At 38.5% G+C, this 12,886-nt stretch overlaps 1 protein-coding gene across 1 annotated transcript in view; it reads left to right on the forward strand.

Moving 5' to 3' along the window:
- mgat4b (alpha-1,3-mannosyl-glycoprotein 4-beta-N-acetylglucosaminyltransferase B) overlaps window positions 1-12,886 on the forward strand; it is a 145,019-nt gene that overhangs the window by 122,437 nt on the left and 9,696 nt on the right. The window contains exon 12 of the mRNA XM_079892680.1: window positions 7,614-7,692. Within this exon, the coding sequence (XP_079748806.1) occupies window positions 7,614-7,692 (79 nt within the window). The remainder of the gene's footprint in view (window positions 1-7,613; window positions 7,693-12,886) is intronic.

Below are 12,886 nucleotides of genomic sequence, written 5' to 3' on the forward strand. Positions count from 1 at the left end.
GTGAACATGTAGAGTATTAGTGTGCAACGTGTAGAGTATTAGTGTGTAACATGTAGAGTATTAGTGTGTATCATGTAGAGTATTAGTGTGTAACGTGTAGAGTATTAGTGTGTAACATGTAGAGTATTAGTGTGTATCATGTAGAGTATTAGTGTGTAACATGTAGAGTATTAGTGTGTAACGTGTAGAGTATTAGTGTGTAACGTGTAGAGTATTAGTGTGTAACATGTAGAGTATTAGTGTGTAACGTGTAGAGTATTAGTGTGTATCGTGTAGTGTGTAAAATGTAGAGTATTAGTGTGTAACGTGTAGAGTATTAGTGTGTAACATGTAGAGTATTAGTGTGTAACGTGTAGTGTGTAACGTGTAGAGTATTAGTGTGTAGTGTGTAACGTGTAGAGTATTAGTGTGTAACGTGTAGAGTATTAGTGTGCAACGTGTAGAGTATTAGTGTGTAACGTGTAGAGTATTAGTGTGTAATATGTAGAGTATTAGTGTGTAACGTGTAGTGTGTAACGTGTAGAGTATTAGTGTGTAACGTGTAGAGTATTAGTGTGTAATGTGTAGAGTATTAGTGTGTAACGTGTAGAGTATTAGTGTGTAACGTGTAGTGTGTAACGTGTAGAGTATTAGTGTGTAACGTGTAGAGTATTAGTGTGCAACGTGTAGAGTATTAGTGTGTAACGTGTAGTGTGTAACGTGTAGAGTATTAGTGTGCAACGTGTAGAGTATTAGTGTGTAACGTGTAGAGTATTAGTGTGTAACGTGTAGTGTGTAACGTGTAGAGTATTAGTGTGTAACGTGTAGTGTGTAACGTGTAGAGTATTAGTGTACACCGTGTAGAGTATTAGTGTGTAACGTGTAGTGTGTAACGTGTAGAGTATTAGTGTACACCGTGTAGAGTATTAGTGTGTAACGTGTAGTGTGTAACGTGTAGAGTATTAGTGTGTAACGTGTAGAGTATTAGTGTGTAACGTGTAGTGTGTAACGTGTAGAGTATTAGTGTGCAACGTGTAGAGTATTAGTGTGCAACGTGTAGAGTATTAGTGTGTAACGTGTAGAGTATTAGTGTGTAACGTGTAGTGTGTAACGTGTAGAGTATTAGTGTGGACCGTGTAGAGTATTAGTGTGTAACGTGTAGTGTGTAACGTGTAGAGTATTAGTGTGTAACGTGTAGAGTATTAGTGTGTAACGTGTAGTGTGTAACGTGTAGAGTATTAGTGTGCACCATGTAGAGTATTAGTGTGTAACGTGTAGTGTGTAACATGTAGAGTATTAGTGTGTAACATGTAGAGTATTAGTGTGCAACGTGTAGAGTATTAGTGTGTAACGTGTAGAGTATTAGTGTGTAACGTGTAGTGTGTAACGTGTAGAGTATTAGTGTGCACCATGTAGAGTATTAGTGTGTAACGTGTAGTGTGTAACGTGTAGAGTATTAGTGTGTAACATGTAGAGTATTAGTGTGCAACGTGTAGAGTATTAGTGTGTAACGTGTAGAGTATTAGTGTGCAACGTGTAGAGTATTAGTGTGTGACATGTAGAGTATTAGTGTGTAACATGTAGAGTATTAGTGTGTAACATGTAGAGTATTAGTGTGAACATGTAGAGTATTAGTGTGTAACGTGTAGAGTATTAGTGTGTAACGTGTAGAGTATTAGTGTGTAACGTGTAGAGTATTAGTGTGTAACATGTAGAGTATTAGTAACATGTAGAGTATTAGTGTGTAACGTGTAGTGTAGAGTATTAGTGTGTAACATGTAGAGTATTAGTGTGTAACGTGTAGAGTATTATTGTGAACGTGTAGAGTATTAGTGTGTAACGTGTAGAGTATTAGTGTGTAACGTGTAGAGTATTAGTGTGTAACGTGTAGAGTATTATTGTGAACATGTAGAGTATTAGTGTGTAACATGTAGAGTATTAGTGTGTAACATGTAGAGGATTAGTGTGTAACATGTAGAGTATTAGTGTGTAACGTGTAGAGTATTAGTGTGTAACATGTAGAGTATTAGTGTGTAACGTGTAGAGTATTAGTGTGTAACATGTAGAGTATTAGTGTGTAACATGTAGAGTATTAGTGTGTAACGTGTAGAGTATTAGCGTGTAACGTGTAGAGTATTAGTGTGTAACATGTAGAGTATTAGTGTGTAACGTGTAGAGTATTAGTGTGTAACGTGTAGAGTATTAGTGTGTAACATGTAGAGTATTAGTGTGTAACATGTAGAGTATTAGTGTGTAACGTGTAGAGTATTAGTGTGTAACATGTAGAGTATTAGTGTGTAACGTGTAGAGTATTAGTGTGTAACGTAGAGTATTAGTAACATGTAGAGTATTAGTGTGTAACGTGTAGTGTAGAGTATTAGTGTGTAACGTGTAGAGTATTAGTGTGTAACATGTAGAGTATTAGTGTGTAACATGTAGAGTATTAGTGTGTAACATGTAGAGTATTAGTGTGTAACGTGTAGAGTATTAGTGTGTAACATGTAGAGCATTAGTGTGAACATGTAGAGTATTAGTGTGTAACATGTAGAGTATTAGTGTGTAACATGTAGAGTATTAGTGTGTAACATGTAGAGTATTAGTGTGTAACATGTAGAGTATTAGTGTGTAACGTGTAGAGTATTAGTGTGTAACATGTAGAGTATTAGTAACATGTAGAGTATTAGTGTGTAACGTGTAGTGTAGAGTATTAGTGTGTAACATGTAGAGTATTAGTGTGTAACGTGTAGAGTATTATTGTGAACGTGTAGAGTATTAGTGTGTAACGTGTAGAGTATTAGTGTGTAACGCGTAGAGTATTATTGTGAACATGTAGAGTATTAGTGTGTAACATGTAGAGTATTAGTGTGTAACATGTAGAGGATTAGTGTGAACATGTAGAGTATTAGTGTGTAACATGTAGAGTATTAGTGTGTAACATGTTGAGTATTAGTGTGTAACATGTAGAGTATTAGTGTGTAACGTGTAGAGTATTAGCGTGTAACGTGTAGAGTATTAGTGTGTAACATGTAGAGTATTAGTGTGTAACATGTAGAGTATTAGTGTGTAACGTGTAGAGTATTAGTGTGTAACGTGTAGAGTATTAGTGTGTAACATGTAGAGTATTAGTGTGTAACATGTAGAGTATTAGTGTGTAACGTGTAGAGTATTAGTGTGTAACATGTAGAGTATTAGTGTGTAACGTGTAGAGTATTAGTGTGTAACGTAGAGTATTAGTAACATGTAGAGTATTAGTGTGTAACATGTAGAGTATTAGTGTGTAACGTGTAGAGTATTAGTGTGTAACGTAGAGTATTAGTAACATGTAGAGTATTAGTGTGTAACGTGTAGTGTTAGAGTATTAGTGTGTAACGTGTAGAGTATTAGTGTGTAACATGTAGAGTATTAGTGTGTAACATGTAGAGTATTAGTGTGTAACATGTAGAGTATTAGTGTGTAACGTGTAGAGTATTAGTGTGTAACATGTAGAGTATTAGTGTGTAACGTGTAGAGTATTAGTGTGTAACGTAGAGTATTAGTAACATGTAGAGTATTAGTGTGTAACGTGTAGAGTATTAGTGTGTAACATGTAGAGTATTAGTGTGTAACGTGTAGAGTATTAGTGTGTAACATGTAGAGTATTAGTGTGTAACGTGTAGAGTATTAGTGTGTAACGTGTAGAGTATTAGTGTGTAACGTGTAGAGTATTAGTGTGTAACATGTAGAGTATTAGTGTGTAACATGTAGAGTATTAGTGTGTAACGTGTAGAGTATTAGTGTGTAACATGTAGAGTATTAGTGTGTAACGTGTAGAGTATTAGTGTGCAACGTGTAGAGTATTAGTGTGTAACATGTAGAGTATTAGTGTGTAACATGTAGAGTATTAGTGTGTAACGTGTAGAGTATTAGTGTGTAACATGTAGAGTATTAGTGTGTAACATGTAGAGTATTAGTGTGTAACGTGTAGAGTATTAGTGTGAACGTGTCACTGGTTTCCAACTGGTCTAAACATCATCATCTGGTGGACCAGCACCAGCAGCGCTTCATGAGGGACCGGCACGGCGTTAGAGAGGCGACGAGAAGCTAATAATGAACTAATCACGACTAATCACATCTAAAATAAAAGTTTGTGTTTACATAATATATGTGTGTGTACCGTGTATAATTATTTTGTAATACACACACATACTTGTACACACACAAAAATGTGTTTATTTATACATAAAATATTTATATATAATATAAATTATATATAAATATATTTACAGTATATACATACAAATATTTCTTAAATATATACATGCATGTGTGTATTTATATATACAAAATAATTGTACACGGTACACACACACATATATATATATATACATATATGTAGAGTATTAGTGCACGCCTAGATGTGTTTGATAAAAACCGAGCAGCAGCGTTTTGCACAAGTTGAAGTCGTGAAATGGAGCTTTGATTTAAACCAACATAAAGAGCATTACAATAATCCAACCTCGAATTAATAAAAGCATGAATCACCTTTTCTAGATCATGCCTGTTGAGAAAAGGCTTAACTGTAGCTAGAAGACGAAGCTGGAAAAAACTCATTTTGACAATATTGCTGATTTGCTTGTCAAATTTCATGTTGCAATCAAAAGTAACCCCCAAATTTCTGACAGCAGGCTTAAGGTATGAAGCCAGAGCCCCCAAACCCACCGCTGAACCGTTGATGATACACTCAGGTTTTGCTTTGTTTAAATTAAGAAAATTTTGTGACAACCACAACTTAATATCATTAATACAACTAAGTAGGGAGTCTAGTGCGACACTGTCATTCGGTTTTAAAGGCAAATAAATCTGCAAATCATCAGCATAACAGTGAAAGGACAGGTCGTGCTTTCCTATAATACTGTCTAACGGCAACATATATAAAGAAAACAAGACTGGGCCAAGAATCGAACCCTGGGGTACCCCACAAGAAAGAGGAGCAGCTGACGAGGAGCAATCACCAATCATAACAGAGAAGCTCCTCGAATGCCTACACCATGCTCAAGGCGAGAGAGGCCTGCATGGTCCACCGTATCAGACGCCGCTGTGAGGTCCACAAGCACTAAAACAGCAGGACTCCCGGCATCCACAGACAAGGCAACATCATTATGCAGTGCAGACTCAGTGCTGTGACGTGATCTAAAACCAGACTGAGATTTTTCAAGCACAGAATTTTTCTGCATAAAGGTATAAAAACAACTTTTTCCAAAACCTTTGACAGAAAAGGCAGATGAGAAACTGGTCTAACATTAGATAACACTGAAGGGTCAAGATCTGGCCTGACCACAGCATGTTTAAATGCAGCTGGGACACAACCTAGACTAAGACAAGACTTAATTAAAGTGAGTAAACTCGACCCAATGGCGCTATTAAAACTTCCTTCACTATCCGGGCTAGGACGATGTCTAACGGACAGTACTCACATCATCTCCAACAGAAGTGTACAGCGTGTCTCCAGTGTTCCTCCTAAATAAAAGCAAAAAAGAGGATTTGAAATGCAAAAAGTGAAGGATTTAGTATTGTAACTTGCAGTGTAAAATAGAATTATTATTAATATAATTTTTTATTTGACCAGTTGTATTGTTAATTTACAACAGTTGTTATTATTATTATTATTATTATTATTATTATAATTCAGTTTGCTTGTGTTGCTGAAACACCAGTGTGAATGTGATGTGGACTGAGTCCGTTTTAAAGTCCAGCTAAAGTCAAGATAAAACGCTTGGTAAAGAACAATGAAAGGCTTTATTTATTCACTTGGCTGTCGTGTGAGCATTAACCAACATCAGAGACTCATAAACATGCAAAAGTGGTGTTAAATTATTGAAATATTAACTTGAAATCTCAAAGGAGTCTTGAAGTAAATATTTTACGTGAAGGGGTTCGGCTGACAAGAACGTTTGTGAATCTACAGATCATCTTCTGACGCTCGAGTCTGGCTTAAGCTAGCAGCTCCCTGAAGACTGGTGTGTGTGTGTGTGTGTGTGTGCGCTGTCAGTTAAATGCTAATGTCAGTCAAAGCTTCACATGAGTGCTGTTGTGCTGTGAGTGTTTCAAACCAGTCGATTCTGAGGTTTTATTTCCTTTCCTGGAAGGTTTCTGCCCATGAATGAAGCAGAAAGCGTGTGTGTGTGTGTGTGTGTGTTGTAAGAGTTCAGTGTTTCGCATCACGCTGACTCAGACCATCAGTCATCATGAGCCACACTCATCCATACACTTTAACCCTAATGGGAAGTCCATGCATATTTCAGGCTTAATCAAGAGCTAATAGTGTTCAGGCTGAAGGAGAGCGTTTGGCCATCAGTCCCAGTTTAACCAGTGCAGGTGTGTGTTTCTACACCAGTTTAACCAGTGCAGGTGTGTGTTTCTACACCAGTTTAACCAGTGCAGGTGTGTGTTTCTACACCAGTTTAACCAGTGCAGGTGTGTGTTTCTACACCAGTTTAACCAGTGCAGGTGTGTGTTTCTACATGTGTGATCATACAGAAGTCCCAGTTTAACCAGTGCAGGTGTGTGTTTCTACACCAGTTTAACCAGTGCAGGTGTGTGTTTCTACACCAGTTTAACCAGTGCAGGTGTGTGTTTCTACATGTGTGATCATACAGAGAGTCTAGGAGAGGATTAAATGCTGTTTTTAGACACTTAAATAAGTCTGAATGTCATGGCATTAGACAGCATCTGTGTTATCAAGTGTCTTATGTGTGTTATAAAGTGTCTTATGTGTGTTATAAAGTGTCTTATGTGTGTTATAAAGTGTCTTATGTGTGTTATAAAGTGTCTTATGTGTGTTATCAAGTGTCTTATGTGTGTTATCAAGTGTCTTATGTGTGTTATCAAGTGTCTTATGTGTGTTATCAAGTGTCTTATGTGTGTTATAAAGTGTCTTATGTGTGTTATCAAGTGTCTTATGTGTGTTATAAAGTGTCTTATGTGTGTTATCAAGTGTCTTATGTGTGATAAAGTGTCTTATGTGTGTTATCAAGTGTCTTATGTGTGTTATCAAGTGTCTTATGTGTGTGATAAAGTGTCATCTGTGCTCAAGTGCTTTTCTCAAAACTAACTTTTCTGCAGTTTTTTCTGGTCTGGGGTCAGTAAGAGACATGATGCATTATATTGATCAGAATTGACATTTACATTACAGTCTTTCCATTTCAAATAAATGCTGTTCTTTTGAACTTTCAATTCATCAAAGAAAAAATGTATCACGGTTTGCACAAAAACACTGATAATAATCATAAATGTTTCTTGATCATCAAATCCTCATATTAGAGTGATTTCTGAAGGATCATGTGACACTGAAGACTGGAGTAATGATGCTGAACATTCAGCTTTGATCACAGGAATAAATTACACTTTACTGTATATTCACATAGAGAACAGATGATTTAAAATGGAAATAATATTTCACTTTTTTTGCTGTTTTTTTGTTACTCACCGACCGTCTTAATACTTTCGGGGACGCTGTGCACTGCAGGCTCTATAAATAAATGCCTGATAAGATGATATATAAGGAAGCCTCTGCAACAGCGTTCTTTAGCATTGTACTCCTTATGGAATTGATATGATTGATGGTTTGGATGATATTTGTGTGTGTGTGTGTGCAGGTATTTCTTCCGCAGTGGAAACATCGAGCACCCCGGAGACAAGCTCTTCAACACTACAGTGGAGGTTCTTCCTTTCGACGTGAGTCCCTGTCATTGTGAGCAGACGAACACTAACAGTGTGTGTGTTGTGTGATTGTGTGTGTGTGTTTGCTCTGCTTCTCTGCTCCTCTGTAAACACACCAGATCTGTGCTTAAACACTGTCTCATCCAGCTCAATACTTCAGTCCGTGTTCAGCGCTGGCAGGCCTCCTGTTTGAGCAGATGTCAAGAGCTGAATCTATCATAGTTTGGCATAAATGTGAAAGCATTGCTCATCCTTAGAGTTAAGGTCTTGTTTAAATCCCTATCCTGAAGTGTTAAGCGTGCCATGACTCACTATTTGCACTACAGACGCGTGTGATACCTCGAATCATGCTTGCGAGTGGACGACATCCTCGCAGCCCCCGAGAGCAAAAGATCAAGACTCATAAACACACGACATGTAATACAACACATAGAAATCACAGAAAAGTGTCCGTTCACTCTCTCCACTGTTTGTCTGATGACAGTCAGAATGACAGCTGACAGATGCGAACACGACGGATATATTCACCAGAGAAGACGGTAAATGGATATTCTTAGTAGTCACTCATTTTATCCCTTAAAACTCATCTTTGATCACCAAAATGACATATTTAAAAAAAATGTCCTTGAACAAAATGTCTTCATGCCTTAAAATATCTTGAATGTAACTCGACACCCTTGCCTCATTTGGTATCCGCGGTTCTATGAATATGCAAATGAGCCCCGCCTCCACTCACTCCCTCACTCAGAGATCCACTGGTTGACGATCACACGTTGATCTGATTGGTTACAAGGTAGTTTGTGACGTCAGAAACACCAGCGATTTCAAAGCGTGTTTTTGAGACTGTCTTTGGTTCACTGCAGTTTTAAGGAGGAAATACTCAGCAATGCTGTCGACTTATGAATTTACACATGATTTGTCTTAAAGCACATTAAAAACACCACATAGACACATAAACAACATTAAAAGCTGGATTTTCACCACAGGGGGACTTTAATTTCTCATAACTCGTGTGTTTTTCGGAGTTAATAGAGTCTCATGAACGCAGTCGAGCACAGAAGATCAACGGCAGGATTTTCATTAAATAACACATTAACTCTCTGTTTGAGAGATTCGTTTTTCACCAAACCCTACGACATGTGTCGCATCGGTTCATTCTGAGATACTTTTGCATCTTTTTTAAAGCTTGATGTTGGTTGCTATTCACTGCCATTATATGGATGAGCGTGAGCGGGACATTTTTAAACAATTCTACTTTTGTGGTCTAAAAAGCAAAGAAGGGCGTACGGCATTAGAACAACACCAGGGTGAGTTAATGATGACTTGATTTTAATTTTAGGGTGAACTATCCCTGTAAATGTGACAAAAATGATATGAGCATAAGTAACAAGAGACCAAAGTCTCGTTTAAAGAAGAGGAGAATCATGAGAATGTCACCGCATCTCTCCGTCACTGCTCTACACAGCCAAACTGGAGGAAAGCAAAGCAGTGGAGATAGAGATATACTTCTGTTTTATGAGCTAATGCAACTGTACTGACACACAGTAATAAAACGTGACCTGCATGTGTGCGGTCGGTGCAGAGGAGATATTTTCTCCCGAGGGAGCGCAGACGAGGGGCGGCACTGTGATTTAAGATTACAGCCGGAAACGGACCTTCACCGCAAGATTAATCGCGGGATTTTCTAAGAAAGAGAGAGAGAGAGAGCTCGCCTCCGTTTAATATCTCTCATGCTCTCGCTGGTTTCTGCTTCTCCTCCCTGCCGGGTTGTTATATCTCTCTTTTCTCCTCATTTCCCTCTTTGTAAAGCTCCCTTAAGGGATGTTTATGGAATTCAGCCGGATATAGGAAATTAGCAGGGAATGCCCTGGAGAAAGGAGACTTTGTGGTCTGTTTTATGCTGTTAATGCAGTTTGGGAAATTAGAGCGTCGCTCTTCTGGGGGTTTTGAACATATTTGTCTTCTTTTGGATCAAATCACAGCGTTTCGGTCCAAGAAGTTACAGTTGCCAGGGACACAGACACAATATGTGTCAACCCAATATTTTTGCATCTGAAGTTTTCATGAGAGAGAATAGATAATACATAGAATAGGGTTAATGCCCGACGAGGTGTCCATTGTCAGGTATTAATGGACGACGGCGAGGCGTGAACCGTCCGACACGCAGCGGAGTCCATTAATACCTGACAATGGACACCTCGAAGGGCATTAACCCGCTTATACCATGGTCACTTGCCAAATAACACATTTTTTTTAAAACATAAGTTTATATTTTAATTAGTTTTACAATCGAAATCTAAAGTTTTTACAAACAATAACTTGGTTTCCCTGGTTACGCCTGACGGTTTATTTACTAGGTGTACTCTATCACTTTTTAATGGACACCTTGCAGCCAATCAGAATCGAGTATTCACCCAGACCATGGTATAATAAGTGTTAATGTATTAATGTGTCTTGTGTTGATGAAAAAGATGCGAGTTCAGCAGAGGACAGTCCAAGTGAAGGTTTGTGAAAGTGATTCTGTGTCTCTTTGGGATGATGGCACCATAAGACGCCGTTCACTTGCAGAACACAAACTTCTGGAGGACACATGGGTCTGAAGTAGTGCACCGTAAAAAACGTTGGCTTATTTTTTTTAACCCAACCATTAGGTTACACAAATTGGGTCACTATGTTGGGTTATTTTTCCAAAAATGTTTTTAAAATCGTTGGGTAACTTTTAGTAATGACCCAGCTGTTGGGTTAAATACGTATGTTGTATGTATACTTGTGTATTTTAAATTTCTGTACATAATTATGTATATTTATATTAAATTCTAGACTCCCTAATATTTAGTTTGTAATTTAAAAATATATTTGTTGAGACATATTTATTGTTTTATACAAATAAGCAATCTGTATTTGAAAACAAAGTGTATTTTATTTATTAAAATACTGTCATAAATAAAAATAAATAGTTAATTTAACTTTTGTGTTACTTTTAACCTGGAGCACTGAAGGTGCTATACCACCCCATAGTTGGGTTACTCGTTGGGTTATTTTTAACCCAACATTATTAAGTGAGTGAGTTTAGGTATATAAGATGCAGAGCCAGTGGTTGTTCTGTAGGCAAATATCAGGGCCTTGAATTTGATGCGAACGGCTGTTGGAAACCAGTGCAAGTTTATGAGGAGAGGAGTGACGTGTATCTCTTCGGCTCGATAAAGACACTCTCGCTGCAGCATCTGGATCAGTTGCAGAGGTTTGACAGTGATGCTGAAAGGAGAGAGCATTACAATAGTCCAGTCTGGATAGAGCAAGCACTTGGACCAGGAGCAGCTCTGATAGGAAGTGCCTGATCCTCCTAATGTTTTATAAAGCAAATCTGCAGGACCGGGCATTTCTAGCAATGTGGTCTGTGAAGTTCAATTGATCGTCAATCACAGCTCCAAAGTTCCTGCCCTGGATGGAGTTATGGATGATGAACCCAGCTGAATGGAGAAGTTATGATGAAGTGTTGGGTTGGCCAGGATCACAAGTCTTCGCAAGGATCCGTCGGATCCTCTTACTGCAATGAGAGGTAGAGTTGTGTGTCATCAGCATAGTAGTAGGAAAAGCCATGTTTCTGAATGGCAGATCCTAGTGATGACATGTAGATGGAGAAGAGAAGCGGTCCCAGCACTGAGCCCTGAGGCACTCCAGTAGCTAGATGATAACAGTGATGGGAAAAGCCATGTTTCTGGATGACATGTAGATGGAGAAGTGAAGTGGTCCCAGCACTGAGCCCTGAGGCACTCCAGTAGCTAGATGATAACAGTGATGGGAAAAGCCATGTTTCTGAATGACATGTAGATGGAGAAGAGAAGTGGTCCCAGCACTGAGCCCTGAGGCACTCCAGTAGCTAGATGATAACAGTGATGGGATAAACCATGTTTCTGAATGACAGATCCTAATGATGACATGTAGATGGAGAAGAGAAGTGGTCCCAGCACTGAGCCCTGAGGCACTCCAGTAGCTAGATGATTACAGTGATAGGAAAATCCATGTTTCTGAATGACAGATCCTAATGATGACATGTAGATGGAGAAGAGAAGCGGTCCCAGCACAGTGATGGGAAAATCCATGTTTCTGAATGACAGATCCTAGTGATGACATGTAGATGGAGAAGAGAAGCGGTCCCAGCACTGAGCCCTGAGGCACTCCAGTAGCTAGATGATAACAGTGATGGGAAAAAACATGTTTCTGAATGACAGATCCTAATGATGACATGTAGATGGAGAAGAGAAGTGGTCCCAGCACTGAGCCCTGAGGCACTCCAGTAGCTAGATGATAACACTGATGGGAAAAGCCATGTTTCTGGGTGACATGTAGATGGAGAAGAGAAGCGGTCCCAGCACTGAGCCCTGAGGCACTCCAGTAGCTCGATGTTGGGACACCTCACCCCTCCACGACACCCTGAAGGACCTGCTGAGAGGGAAGACTTGAACCACTGGAGTTCTGGAGATGCCCTTCATCAACAGGAACAACTGCTGTGAATGTGTGCGCTGAGCTTCACTTTTAAAAATAAAGGGCCTTTATTGGCATTGATGGTTCCATAAACAACCTTTAAAATTCATGCACTCTTAAAAATAGATTCCAAAAGTTTGCCATAGAAGAACCACTTTTGCTTCCCCAAAGAACCCTTTCAGTGATCAGTTCTTAAAAGAACCATTTTTTTCTTAGCGTTAAGAACATTTTTTTTTTTTTTTAAATCGAAAGAACCCTTTTCTACTATAAAGAACCTTTTGTGCAATGGAAAGGTTCCATGGATGTCAGAGGTTCTTGTTGAAACCATTAATGCCAATAAATAACCTTTATATTTAAGAGTGTTCCTCCCTCTAAATGTCAGCTCAGGGCTCCTGCGTCACTTCTCTTTAATGCATCCTTCACACTTTAACTATTTTTGCTGTCATTTTTATTATATGCTCTTGACAGAAAAGCAGAAATACAGATTGGTTCAATATATCACTTTCTGAAGAATCTTTTGCCAAAACTGAATATTTTTTTAATAAAGGAATATCATCTCCAATCTGGAAAAATACAGTTGCACTCGCTTTCATAAACTGCTCATTCATATAGAGATTATTGCATGCAACAGAATAAAGGGCTAAATGAGATTTTTACATTTCACGAAGAAAAGAGTTGTGTTTGTCTGTGCAGAACTCATCCCCAGTGCTGTGGGTGGTTGCTA

The sequence above is a fragment of the Squalius cephalus genome (assembly GCF_949319135.1).
Source record: "Squalius cephalus genome assembly, chromosome: 14".
NCBI classification, from domain to species: domain Eukaryota; kingdom Metazoa; phylum Chordata; class Actinopteri; order Cypriniformes; family Leuciscidae; genus Squalius; species Squalius cephalus.